Source organism: Podarcis vaucheri (assembly GCF_965113315.1).
Source record: "Podarcis vaucheri genome assembly, chromosome: 11".
NCBI lineage: Eukaryota > Metazoa > Chordata > Lepidosauria > Squamata > Lacertidae > Podarcis > Podarcis vaucheri.
Genome location: NC_138749.1, coordinates 56,430,871 through 56,445,213, shown reverse-complemented (window position 1 = coordinate 56,445,213; position 14,343 = coordinate 56,430,871). Strand labels below are relative to the sequence as shown.

Genomic DNA, 14,343 nt, shown 5'->3' with positions numbered 1-14,343 from the left:
AACAAGCACACAATCACTGATAGCCATTGTGAGGCTCAAGCAATGAAGATGATGCCTCCCCAGCTGTTGCCATTGGCTGTGGGTTTCTTGTGATGTCACAAAAGCACTTGGCAACTGAGTGGATATAAAGGCAGGCCAAGGGGAAAGCCCTTTTCTATTTCCAGCAGGACACACCTGGCAATGGATGTTACATTCAGCACTGCCCAGTTTTCTTCCACTTGGAGGAGGCAAAATGGTGAATGGAAGGAAGCAATCCTCTGGCAGTGGGATGCTAGGGAGCGATAATAAGGCAAGTTTGCTTGCTTGAAGGCTGCTGGTATCTGTGATTGGAAGCTGGTGGATGTCTCATGAAGGACCTAACGGTAGCTTCTGGCACAATGGGACACTGTGACGGAAATCAGAGCACACAGAAATGCCATTTGCCTTCCTGCCACCGCACCACCTGCGTCCCTTTACCTACAACCCATTACGGCTATGTCCTAACCCTGTTGACTTTAGTATGCCTCAGAGCTGCTGCACTCATGTTCTGCTATGGGGCTTTTCATTTGGGTTGCCACTGAGACAACAGTCCACAATACTATATGATCATTTGGTCTGATCCAGCAAAGCAGAGGGCACGTAAACACCGTTTACCTTCCTGCCACCTCGGTACCTGTTTAACTACTTGCCCTGGCGTGCTTTTGAACTGCTAGGTTAGCAGGAACTGGGATAGAGCAATGGGAGCTCACTCTGTCACAGGGATTCGAACCGCCGACCTTCCGATCGGCAAGCCCAAGAGGCTCAGTGGTTTAGACCACAGCGCCACCCGCATCCTATACAACCCTATACAAGATCCCAGACATATGTATCAGACTATGTGCCATCCATGGTCTCTCCTTTAATTCCTTTTACGCTTTTACCACCTGTCCCAGATACAGTTCCTTTCCTTGCTGCTTCCTGGGTCCCTGGAGATGATGGTGAGGAAGGAGAATTCCTCAAGGTCTCCCTCACTGCCCATGCAAATAAGGGCTGAGGTCTTTTTTTTTGCCTGCTGTGACAAAGACAGAATTGTGTGCCCTACAAAATGACAGCACATTGATCCGGAAAAACCAGAGAGTAATGATAGTTGAAAGAACTGAAACGCTACATTTCACGTATCTGAAAGATGGCAACTTTCTCACTTTAAAAGCCTGACAGGGGAAAGCAAAGCTATAAAACAGGCAGGAGGACAACAAAATTGAAGCCTTTGAACCTGTTGTCATAACTCTATTAGCCAAATGGAGATCAGTCTCAGTTTCTGTTGCTGTTGAGCAGAATGGGGAGAAATTTTCTTGAAAACTGTAATTGCCACAGCAGCAACCTTTGATCCTATACCTGTTGGGGTGCCTACTGAGGTATGTATTTGCTGCGCTAAAATCTAGGGACTTAGGAGAAATCCCTATTCTTAGTTTAGCACAGTTGCCGTTTGCTCTGTTAATTTATTCAATTGAATTTACTGATCAGTGGGAGCACAATTTCTCCCCCTTATAATATATGATGATGATGATGATGATGATTTATTACTTATACCCCACCCATCTGGCCTGGCCTCCCCAGTCACCCGGGGCGGCTCTCAACAGAATATTAAAAACACGATAAGACATAAAACATTACAAATTTCCCTAAACAGGACTGCCCTTCAGATGTCTTCTAAAAGTCAGATAGTTGTTTATTTCCTTGACATCTGATGGGAGGGCGTTGCACAGGATGGGCACCACTACTGAGAAGGCCCTCTGCCTGGTTCCCTATAACCTCACTTCTCTCAGTGAGGGAACCACCAGAAGGCCCTTGGAGCTGGACCTCAGTGTCCAGGTTGAATGATGGGGGTGGAGACGCTCCTTCAGGTATATAATCCAGAGGAAGTTAAGGGGATTTAAGATCCAACGGAAGAGACCTCAGCCTCCCAGCCTTCAGGTTGTTGCAAGATATCCAGACATCTTTCATCAAGACAGCGCTTTTATTGTAGGGAAACGCAACGAGTTGCTGAACTGTGCTGAATTGCTGTCCTGCTACTTATGCCACTAATTCGTATTTGTTACCCACCCTTACTAACAGGCCCTTTTGAAGATGCTCTCAAGAACCAAACCCCTGGGCCCATTTTGAACAAGGCTACCTCAGTTGAATGGACCAGCCCACTTCTGTCCAGAGCAGAAGGTGCGGCAGCAGAACTGAGCACAGAACCCTGGTATCAAGGGGAGATGAGCAGGAAAGAAGCCGAACAGCTCTTAAAGAAATGCGGAGACTTCCTGGTTAGGAAAAGCACCTCCAATCCGGGCTCGTACGTGTTGACTGGGTTACACAATGGACAAGCCAAGCACCTTCTCTTGGTGGATCCTGAAGGAACTGTAAGCATTTGACCCCAATTAAGGGGAACAGATAGGGGCTGGGCGATCTTTGGTTTTCAAATATTTGATGATATATCCCCAGCTAAAAATCACAATATACCAGTGTATCACAATGTCTGAAATAAGGATGGAGCTATGTAGAGGCATTGGCAGGCTTCACAGTTTCCCCCACGTTGTGATGTTTGCATAGCACACACACCACTATTCGCAATATATTGCCAGGTCAAAAATTATGAAACCAATTTCATGATATGGACTGAAACTGGTTTGGGGCAATATATTGCTCAGCCCTAACACACATCATGATTTGTGCTATATTGCCAGGTAAAAAACCCCCTATGAAACAGATATCACAATATGGGCTTCAAACTGGTTTTGGATGATATATTGATATACTGTCCAGCCCTAGAATACACTAGTGGCCAAAATTGTGGAAACCTTTTGGGAAAAGGTTTGATGGCTCATAACACCATTTTTTTTAAAGTAATACCATAAAATTTTATGTCAGTGGAAAGATAATGTAATGAAGAATGCAATGCAATAACTTTTGTGAAGGATTATTTATTGCAACAGCGGTCATAAAGAAGAAATGTGAAACACATAGAAAAAATGAGATATACAAAAATTCTTACCATGTCAGTTCATACTTGGTTGGGTAACCTTTCGCTTCCATTACAGCCTTACAATGCCTTCCCATGGAGTGAACCAAGTTTTTTTCAATTCTGCAGCTGTAATAATGTTAAACGAAGATTGAATTATTGCCTCTATTACATTCTTCATTAAAAGTGTCCACAATTTTAGCCACTAGTGTATTCTAGGGCTGGACAATATATCAATATATCATCCGAAACCAGTTTGAAGCCCATATTGTGATATCGGTTTCATAGTTTTTTTACCTGGCAATATAGCGCGAAGCATGATGTGTATTAGGGCTGAGCAATATACCATCTAAAACCAGTTTCAAGTCCATATCATGATATTGGTTTCATAATTTTTAGCGTAGATCTCTTTCTTCAAACCTTGTTAGTATAGAAAACACATGACTTCCCTTAACACAGTTTTGCACCAAAATGTGAAAGGATGTTCAAGGCATGGTGTGCAGAAAGTCAGTAGCGGTTGGTGGGGTGAGTTACAGTTACAGCGACGGAAAGGGGTGAGGTGACGGGGAGGTTGATATGGTGCAAGTGCAGTGGCAGAGCCAATCGGATGTTCCTGCCACTGCTTTCACACCACACACCTTGCTCAGCTCCCTCTCCATAACTGGCAGCAACCCCATCTTTGGGAAGCCCCATTCTGCCCTACCAGCTGCTGCTGATAGAACCAACAAGCCTGATACCAGGGGTTGGCAAGGCTTACTGGGCATGGTCCGGATCACTCCTGCGGAGATCCTCTGTGGGCTGGACCGGTGCAACATGACACTGGAAATTGCGTCTGTGCATGCCCACATGATGAAAATTGTGCCTGTGCAGAAGCGATTTTTGGCATCTGGGCATGCGTAGAAGCAATTTCTGGAGTTGCAGAAGAGAGTCCCCGTGCCGTGTTGCACCAGTTTAGCGCAGCGCGCGGGTAGTCGCTGAGCGGGCAGCTCGATTCAAGGGTGGCTCATGGGCCGTTTAAATGGCCTCCGTGGGCCGCAGGTTGGGGACCCCTGCCTTATACAGTGGTACCTCAGCTTTTGAATGTAATCCGCTCCAGAAGACCGTTCAAGTTCCGAAACGTTCAAAAACCGAAAACTCAATATGGAAAACTCAATACGGAAGCATCGTGGCACGTTTGACTGCCGAGCTGTGTTCAGAAACTGTAGCATTTACTTCTGGGTTTACGGTGTTCGAGTTCCGAAACATTCATCAATGGAGATGTTCAAAAATCGAGGTGCCGCTGTATTGTATGAATATAATGTGCTCTCCAGTCCCCAGGTGGTAAGAGCTCTCAGAGGTTGTCAGAGCATACTTTGGGTTTCTTTGAAATGAAGGTAACCGGAGTTGTCTTTGTACTAAGCGGTGGTTTTTTTGTTTTTGTTTTACACATATACACAGGTCTAAGTTGGGAGGGCTCACAGCATCAACACTCCGCCAAGTCCCGTTTCTCATTCATTAGGTTACTGGGGGTGGTGGGGCCATCAAGGCCAAAGCTTTGGATTCAGCACAGAGAGGAAGCCAAGCCTCCCTGTCTCTTCCCAGCCCTGTCCAAGATGAGACTGGAGTCTGTTGTTCTTTTTCACTCGTAGACTAGGACAGTTCATAAAAACCTTTTTTTAAAAAAAAATGCTTGCTCCAAAGGTCTTACTACACTAGGAATTATATAGCTATGTCTGAAATTTCTTGCATATCAGTTAATATCTGCACCTTGCTCCACTGAATTGAAATTTCAGCCTTCACGACATAGGAAAACGGCCAAGTAAGCAGCTATTTTCGTGGAGGAGGGTCAAGATATTGACTGATATGCATGAAATTTCAGATATAATTCCTAGTGTAGTAAGATAAGATCTTTGGAGCAGGCATTTTTAAAAAAAGTTTTTTTATGAACCGCCCTATTGTAGATGCCATTGGCTCCAGCCAGGGGGGTGGGGCAGAGTCCTGTTCTTGTTTGCCCACTTTCTGGGGGAGTCTCCAGCTTAGCAGTATCAGGGGCAACAAATTACATGTGCTCTGCAAAGAGACAGCAGACCTGGCTGGAGCCATTAACACAACAAAAAGTTCCATTTGACCACTTCCAAAAAATATCTACATGGTGCCTAGGGAACAACTTGCACCTTAATATCAGCAAGACAAAGGAGATGGTGTTGGACTTTTGGAGGAAGAGAGGAGAACTAGCCTCGCTGTACATCGGGGAGGGCTGTGTGGAGAGAGTCTCTTCCTTTAAATTCCTAGGAGTTTATCTCAGTGAAGACCTTACTTGGAAAATAAATACAACCCAGGTGGTTAAGAAAGCCCAGCAGAGACTCCATCTCCTCAGAGTATTGAGGAAGAATGATGTCAATCAACATTTGATGATCTCCTTCTACTGGTCAACAATAGAAAGTGTCCTTTCATACTGGTGTGGTACGGTGGTTTGACATCATCTGATAGGAAGTGCCTACAGAGGGTGGTGAATATAGCACAAGATATTATGGGCTGTCCCATGAATCCGCTGGGTGAAATAGCGGAAGAATGTTGCCTCAGGAGAGTGAGGAAAATTCTCAGGGATGATTCACTCCCTGGCCTGCACTTTCTTGATCTCCTGCCCTCGGGCAGAAGATATAGAAGCATGATTAGTTGCACCAACAGGGTAAAGAACAGCTTCTATCCGTGGGCTGTTAGGCTGCTGAATGAAAAGATCATAGAATCATAGAATCATAGAGTTGGAAGAGACCACAAAAAGATAACAAGAGGGCAACTGACTTTCGGGTTTGGTGGGTGTGCATCAGTAAACGAGGGGAATTAAGACTAAGAGAGCAGAGTGGGAGGTGCTCGTGTAATCTCACTGTATGCAAGTTGTACAAGTGACAATAAAGTATTTCAGTTTCAATTCAGCAGAAGCCCACTTTACAGATATAAGACCAGAGGCTTGGAGTGGACTCTAAAGACAACATTCGGACTCCCACTGCCCCCTGTAATCCTCTAACAATGATTTCTTACATGTCTTTAAGATGCCTCAAGATTCTTTGCTGTGTTTTGTTGCTGCTGCAACAGGCTAACACAGCCAACTTTCTGTGTGCAGAACTAATTTCCTTTTGAGGGATGAACGCTGGATGCATATAGTCTCTTAGTATCACCTGCTTATCTATGAATGACATGACAGGGGTGTGAGGAGAGCTCCACCTGCACTTCCTCAACACCTGGGACCCCAGCCTGCAATTTCCATCAGAGCTCAGCAACATTTAATCTCTCTCAAAATTCAGAAACCTCCCTATCAGCGTTTTCCCTAGTCACATCTTCTGGAAGGTGTATGTAACAGTTGAACGGAATAGCCATTGCAGTGCAGTGCAAGAGACATTTTGCTGGCTGGCTCACAGCCTTCCTCAAGCAATGAATGCAACTCACACTGTTAACGCTAGAGGTCAGTCAGAGATTAGTTTTGGAACTATTTCCAACAGAGGAGAATTTGCCTGAGGTTGCTGAGGTGTTTGTAGCAAGCCAAACGCTTCATGCGAACAAGAAAATATATTTCATTTCAAAAGTGTGCTTCTGTCTGTGCCTCACGGGTCAAAAAGGTGGTGAGTCTTTTGCCAATTTAGTGTTGAGAAAGGTGTAGCTACCTTCCCAAATCTCTGACGTTCTCAAAACACATCCCTGCGCTGATGTTGGAAATTCCACTTTGCTAGCCCCATTGCTTGTTTACTCATTTATTTATAAGTGATTTGGACTAATTTCAAAAGCCCTCTGTAAGTGATTAGAGCAGACGTCTGACAAGAGAGATCTGCCTCTTCTGTGGGTAGGGAGTAAACTAAATAGGGGACGAGAGAAGGAGAATGCATGCACCCCCCAGCAAATTCCCCAATAGAGTATTATTTGCCTAATAATAATAATAATAATAATAATAATAATAATAATAATAATAATAGATGCTCAATTAATTTTAATCAGATTAGGCTCATTGAAGTTAATGAACATGGCGAAGTTTGACGCACTAATTTCAGTGGGTCTCTTCTGATTAAAACTTAGTGGCGCACTACCCAATAATTTCTAAAAATGCGCACTGTTTTGTTTACATAGCGTTTTATATCAGCTGACCCACTGTAATGAAATGGAGAGAGTATTGGTCTTAGACCAAGGAAATTCCTGCCGGGCCTTGTGGCTTACTGGGTTTGTACGTGTATTGGACTGAGGATAATGGATAAAATTCATTTGGCTAGTTTGGTCCTTAGCTTAAAGGTCAACATGATTATCAATAATAGTTAATTGTATTTTTATCCCACCCTTCTTCCCGAAGGAGCTCAGGGCAGCGAACAACAAAGGAACAAGATCAGTACAATACAATACAATACAATACAATACAATACAATACAATACAATACAATACAATACAATACAATACAATACAATACAATGGGAAATAGTTTTTTACAAACCCACATAATTTAGAATTGCAATTTCTATGGACCTTTTTCCCCCTTAAACATCTTTATTGAAAGTTCAAAAAGTACATAACTATATGTGCACCAGACATGGTAAGATGCAAATAAAAGAGAAACACAATCCGCGCAGAAGGGAAAACAAAGGGGAGAGGGGGGAAACCCAAAACTGTATATTTTACAAGGTTGTTATTGTACTTCACCAGATCTTAACCTATTACAGTATTTGTAAGAATGGATTCCAAATATCATTGAATTTGTCCATGGCAAGTCTGCATTTATATCCCTTCCAATCAGGGTTCAGGCCTCATCATGGGACTGAAACTGCCTTGGTCGCACTGGTTGATGATCTCCGGCGAGCTAGGGACAAAGGTGAGAGTTGTTTCCTAGTTCTGCTGGATCTCTCAGCGGCCTTTGATACAATCGACCATAACATCCTTCTGGACCGTCTAGAGGGGTTGGGAGCTGGGGGCACTGTTATACAGTGGTTTCGCTCCTTCCTCCTGGGCCGTGTTCAGAAAGTGGTGGTGGGGGATGAGTGTTCAGACCCTTGGGCCCTCACTTGTGGGGTGCCTCAGGGTTCCGTCCTCTCCCCCATGCTTTTTAAGATCTATATGAAGCCGCTGGGAGAGATCATCAGGGGGTTTGGACTGGGTGTTCATCAGTATGCAGATGACACCCAGCTCTACCTTTCTTTCAAATCAGAACCAGTGAAGGTGGTGAAGGTCCTGTGTGAGTGCCTGGAGGCAGTTGGAGGATGGATGGCGGCTAATGGATTGAAGTTGAATCCTGACAAGACAGAAGTACTGTTTTTGGGGGACAGGGGGCGGGCTGGTGTGGAGGACTCCCTGGTCCTGAATAGGGTAACTGTGCCCCTGAAGGACCAGGTGCGTAGCCTGGGAGTCATTTTGGACTCACAGCTGTCCATGGAGGCGTAGGTCAATTCTGTATCCAGGGCAGCTGTCTACCAACTCCACCTGGTACGCAGGCTGAGACCCTACCTGCCCGCGGACTGTCTGGCCAGAGTGGTGCATGCTCTAGTTATCTCCCGCTTGGACTACTGCAATGTGCTCTACGTGGGGCTACCTTTGAAGGTGACTCGGAAACTACAGCTAATCCAGAATGCGGCAGCTAGACTGGTGACTGGGGGCGGCCGCCGAGACCACATAACACCGGTCTTGAAAGACCTACATTGGCTCCCAGTACGTTTCCGAGCACAATTCAAAGTGCTGGTGTTGACCTTTAAAGCCCTAAACGGCTTCGGCCCAGTATACCTGAAGGAGCGTCTCCACCCCCATCGTTCTGCCCGGACACTGAGGTCCAGCGCCGAGGGCCTTCTGGCGGTTCCCTCATTACGAGAAGCGAAGCTACAGGGAACCAGGCAGAGGGCCTTCTCGGTAGTGGCGCCCGCCCTGTGGAATGCCCTCCCATCGGATGTCAAGGTGATGGACAACTACCTGACATTCAGAAGACATCTTAAGGCGGCCCTATTCAGGGAAGCTTTTAATGTATGATATTTTAGTGTTTTTTGGTTTCTGTGGAAGCCGCCCAGAGTGGCTGGGGAAATCCAGCCAGATGGGCGGGGTACAAATAATAAATTATTATTATTATTATTATTATTATTATTATTATTATTATTATTATTAGCAAGTTGTTCATATGCTGTGAGTTTATATACCATATTTTTCGTCCTGTAGGATGCTCCGTCCCATAGGACGCACCTAGTTTTTTGGGGGGGAAATAAAGGAAAAAAAATTCCCTTTATTTCCCCCCCAAAACCAGGTCTGGGAAACCAAACCAGGTCGGGGAACAGCGGGGTGGCGGCGCTGCGCCTCCCTGCTGTCCCCTGAGCCTGCGGGGCTGGCCGATGTGTGCCCGAAGCGCGGGGCGCTCTGCTTCAGCAAACCCCGCGCTCTGTGCAGCAGACTGCTATCCGCAGCGTAGGGAGGCCTGCGGGAACTCCTGCAGGGCTCCCCACGCTGCGGATGTTTGCTCGGCGCGGGGCGCTCTGCTTCAGGGCGCCCCGTGCGCCGGGCGGCACGCGGCTATCTGCAGCCTAGGGAGCCCTGCAGGAACTCCCGCGGGCTCCCCAGGCTGCTCATAGCTTCCTGAAGCCTGGTGCGCACCGACCCCTCTCACTCTCCAAGCTTCAGCGAAAGCCTGTATTCGCCCCATAGGACGCACACAGATTTCCCCTTCATTTTTGGAGGGGAAAAAGTGTGTCCTATAGGGCGAAAAATACGGTAAGTCTTCAATCCAATCGTAGAAGGGAGCCGCATTTTTATTTTTCCATTTCATCAGAATTAGTCTTTTTGCCGTGGTCAGGGCATGGAGAGTCCACACATATTGTCCTTTTGTAAGGTTGCATGTGTTGGGTATATAATTCAAGAGGATATTTTGCTCTGTCATGTAAGGTTGTTCCGTACAGTTCTGTTGATGGTTTCAGTTACCTTCTGCCAAAAATCTTTCAATATAGGACAACGAAAAAACATATGTTTTAGAGAAGCATTATCCCTATTGCATCTCCACGTTAGATACCCTAAACCAGGGGTCAGCAAACTTTTTCAGCAGGGGGCCGGTCCACTGTCCCTCAGAACTTGTGGGGGGGCCGGACTATATTTTGGAAGAAAAAAATGAATGAATTCCTATGCCCCACAAATAACCCAGAGATGTGTTTTAAATAAAAGGACACATTCTACTCATGTAAAAACACACCGATTCCCGGACCGTCCACAGGCCGGATTTAGAAGGTGATTCGGCCCTATTCGGCCCCCGGGCCTTAGTTTGCCTACCCATGCCCTAGAGAGCACTTTTTAAAACAAACATAATGGGGTACACTATATTCTAAATATTATTTTTTTGTTGTATGAGCCTCAATTTAAGAACCAGAGACACCCTTATTATAGCAGTTGAAACAGTTTGCCACTGTGTGGTCGAAATGGAGATCTCCAATTCTTTATTCCAATCCTCCATCAGTACCTGTACATCAAATTGGTTTTCTAATAACAGAGATTTATATATGTTGATGGCCGGGGTTTTTGTTGCGCCATTTCTGTGGAACATATAGAAACTTTCTCCTTGCACCCTCTATTTTTCAGGTTCGTACAAAGGACCGCATATTTGACAGCATCAGCCACCTCATCAACCACCACCTGGAGAACAATTTGCCGATTGTTTCTTCCGGGAGTGAACTTTGTCTCCATCAGCCGGCAGAGAAAAAACAGTGACTCCACCCCCACCTCATGGCAAAATATGTAGCTGTGTCGCTCACAAGCCACAGTCAGAAAGGAACTGCAAACCTTTGTCTGTAGAAAAAGAATATCACCAGTTTACGTTTTCTGTAGGTTAAAGAAATGCCATTCTGTGTGGTGCCAAGACTAAGAACATTCTTGTGGCTTTTCAGAGTCGGTAAAGAATAGCAAAAGTAGCAGGTGGATGGGTTTTCTTCAAAACATGTAATCAAAGTGTTCCTGATTCCTTAATATGAATATTGACCGTGTACATACACACACATTCTATAGAAATACGGTAGATATTTATATTTCTGAAGTCAGTCTGCTGAAGATAATGGGCCAAAAAAGAAAAGAAAAGCATTTTTAACTGAAGATACAAGAAATGGGTGATTGTCTAGATTAAACAATACTTACATCCGGTCTTGTTTCCCTGAGAAAATTGATACAGGAAATCTCAAGGGTAGTTTTATGATAAAATAAGCACAATAACAGAGAGAAAACAGACAATATCCAATGATTAAATGGTGAGTGATGTAACATGAATCAATGAGCTAATATTTCAACAGGAAAAGTTAGCTTGAAGCAACTTTTCAAAGCATAATTCATTGTCTCTTAAGTACAAAAGCATTTTTTCTCTCTCTTTCTGATGTCCCACTTAAATTCTTATATAAATGCTACTCCAAATTGTTTGTAACTTGTTTTGGCTTTGACTTGGTGTGATCTCTCTGTGTATGAGGTATATGCATTGATTTTTCTAATAATATACCTTAAGATACAACTTTGATTTATTAAATACAGTGTTCGGTATTAAGATTCTTCTACATGTAACTTGCTCTTGTAGCAGAGAATATAAGGCTAAGAGGATGCCAGGAACATTTACATGTGTGTGATTTTTAAACATAATTGCCAAAGTCCCACAGTCATCACTGGCAACTGATCAGAGGTAACAGCTGGTTGCTCCCAAATGTGTCCCCATCTGAATCAAACACTGAACAGGGACTTCTGATGAGCAGAAGCGCAACTGCCTGTTGATTTGCTGCACATTCCAGACAGACAAAAAATTAATAAGTGCCGTATCATTTAATTCATAAATGCTGAGATTAATTTGCACAAGTTGGTTTTTTTGGGGGGGGGCATCCTCCAGATATGATGGCTTAAGAAGAAGAAGAGTTTGGATTTGATATCCCGCTTTATCACTACCTGAAGGAGTCTCAAAGCAACTAACATTCTCCTTTCCCTTCCTCCCTCACAACAAACACTCTGTGAGGTGAGTGAGGCTGAGAGACCTCAGAGGAGTGTGACTAGCCCAAGGTCACCCAGCAGCTGCATGTGGAAGAGCGGGAACGCGAACCCAGTTCACCAGATTACGAGGCCACCGCTCTTAACCACTACACCACACTGGCTCTCTTAAGCAAATAAACACAATAGAAGACACGCTCATAGAAGATAGGATCTATCGATGGCTATGTTATGTTAACTCAATGAAATATCCATGTACAGAGGCAGCATCTACACCAGAACGGCAAGTGTTGGGATAAACAATAGTGAATGAACATCCCTGTTCTGTCCTGCTTGTATGTAGTCTTGTAAGCATTTGTTGCAACAGAAAGGTGGCAACTATGGGGTTGTGGTGCTCATCTCGCTTTCAGGCCAAAGGAGCTGGCGTTTGTCCACAGACAGCTTTCTGGGTCATGTGGACAGCATGACTAAACTGCTTCTGTCACATGGAGGACTGCGACAGAAGCCAGAGTGCATGGAAATGCCGTTTACCTTCCCGCCGCAGCAGTACCTATTTATCTACTTGCACTGGTGTGCTTTCGAACTGCTAGGTTGGCAGGAGCTGGGACAGAGCAACGGGAGCTCACCCAGTCACAGGGATTCGAACCGCCGACATTCCGATCGGCAAGCCCAAGAGGCTCAGTGGTTTAGACTACAGCTCCACCCATGTCCTGAATAAACAAGCACACAATCACTGATAGGTGCACTTGCCATTGTGTGGCTCAAAGCAATGAAGATGATGCCTCCCCAGCTGTTGCCATTGGCTGTGGGTTTCTTGTGATGTCACAAAAGCACTTGGCAACTGAGTGGATATAAAGGCAGGCCAAGGGGAAAGCCCTTTTTTATTTCCAGCAGGACACACCTGGCCATGGATGTGACATTCAGCACTGCCCAGGCTTCTTCCACTTGGAGGAGGCAAAGTGGTGAATGGAAGGAGGCAATTTCTGGCAGTGGGATGCTAGGGAGCGATAATAAGGAAAGTTTGCTTGTTTGAAGGCTGCTGGTATCTGTGATTAGAAGCTGGTGGACGTCTCATGATGGACCTAACACTAGCTTCTGGCGCAATGGGACACCGTGATGGAACACATGGAAACGCCATTTACCTTCCTGCCACCGCAGTACCTGTTTAACTACTTGCCCTGATGTGCTTTTGAACTGCTAGGTTGGCAGGAACTGGGACAGAGCAATGGGAGCTCACTCTGTCACAGGGATTCAAACCGCCGACTTTCTGATCGGCAAGCCCAAGAGGCTCAGTGGTTTAGACCACAGTGCCACCTGCGTCCACTGTGTGCAAAGTGAGCACACCACATTCCCTACCCTGGTCACTGTGATGGTGACAGTCAGTCAGTGCAAGGTACTATCTTCTCCCATGCTTTTTCAGTGGTTGCATACAGGAAAGGGCTGTAGTTAAGTAACAGAGCATTGGACCAGGTGACCCCACACGGTCCCTTCCAACTCTACAATTCTGTGAACTATGATCTGTTTTGAATGCATAAGGGTCCAGTTTCAATCTCTGGCATCTCCAGAATGGGCTGGGTATTGTCCCCAGTCTGGAACTCTGGAGAGACACTGGCAGTCAGTGTAGACAATACTGAGGAAGATGGGCTAATGGTCTGACTCAGCCAGAGGCAGCATTCCATGTTCCTTTGTGCGCCTTTGCATAAGTTACAGCTATTGTTGTTAAATAATGATGATGATGATGATGATGATGATGATGATGATGATAATAATAATAATAATAATAATAATAATAATAATAATTTATTTATACCCCGCCCACCTGGCTGAGTTTCCCCAGCCACTCTGGGTGGCTTCCTATCAAGTGTTAAGAACAATACAGCATTAAATATTAAAAACTTTCCTAAACAGGGCTGCCTTCAGATGCCTTTTAAAGATAGGATAACTGCTTATTTCCTTCACATCTGAAGGGAGGGCGTTCCACAGGGCGGGCGCCACCACAAAATATCAAAATACAGTAGTCTATTAAACATTAAAAGCTTCCCTAAACAGGGCTGTCTTCAGATGTCTTCTAAAAGTCTGGTAGTTGTTTTTCTCTCTGACATCCAGTGGGAGGGCGTTCCACAGGGCGGGTGCCACTACCGAGAAGGTCCTCTGCCTGGTTTCCTGTAACCTCGCTTCTCGCAGGGAGGGAACCGCCAGAAGTCCCTTGGCGCTGGACCTCAGTGTCTGGGCTGGGTGATGGGGGTGAAGACGCTCCTTCAGGTAAACTGGGCTGAGGCCGTTTAGGGCTTTAAAGGTCAGCACCAACACTTTGAATTGTGCTTGGAAACGTACTGGGAGCCAATGCAGATCTCTCAGGACCGGTGTTATGTGGTCCCGGCGGCCACTCCCAGTCACCAGTCTAGCTGCCACGTTCTGGATTAATTACAGTTTCCGGGTCACCTTCAAAGGTAGC

General features: G+C 45.3%; 1 protein-coding gene across 3 annotated transcripts in view; it reads left to right on the top strand.

Moving 5' to 3' along the window:
* Positions 1-10,843, top strand: part of SHC3 (SHC adaptor protein 3) — a 60,345-nt gene extending 49,502 nt beyond the window's left edge. For all 3 annotated transcript variants that reach the window (XM_082241582.1, XM_082241583.1, XM_082241581.1), the window contains 2 exons: positions 2,074-2,363; positions 10,515-10,843. In XM_082241582.1, coding sequence (XP_082097708.1) covers positions 2,074-2,363; positions 10,515-10,643 — 419 coding nt within the window. In that variant the 3' untranslated portion in view covers positions 10,644-10,843. The remainder of the gene's footprint in view (positions 1-2,073; positions 2,364-10,514) is intronic.
* The last annotated feature ends 3,500 nt before the right edge of the window (positions 10,844-14,343 follow it).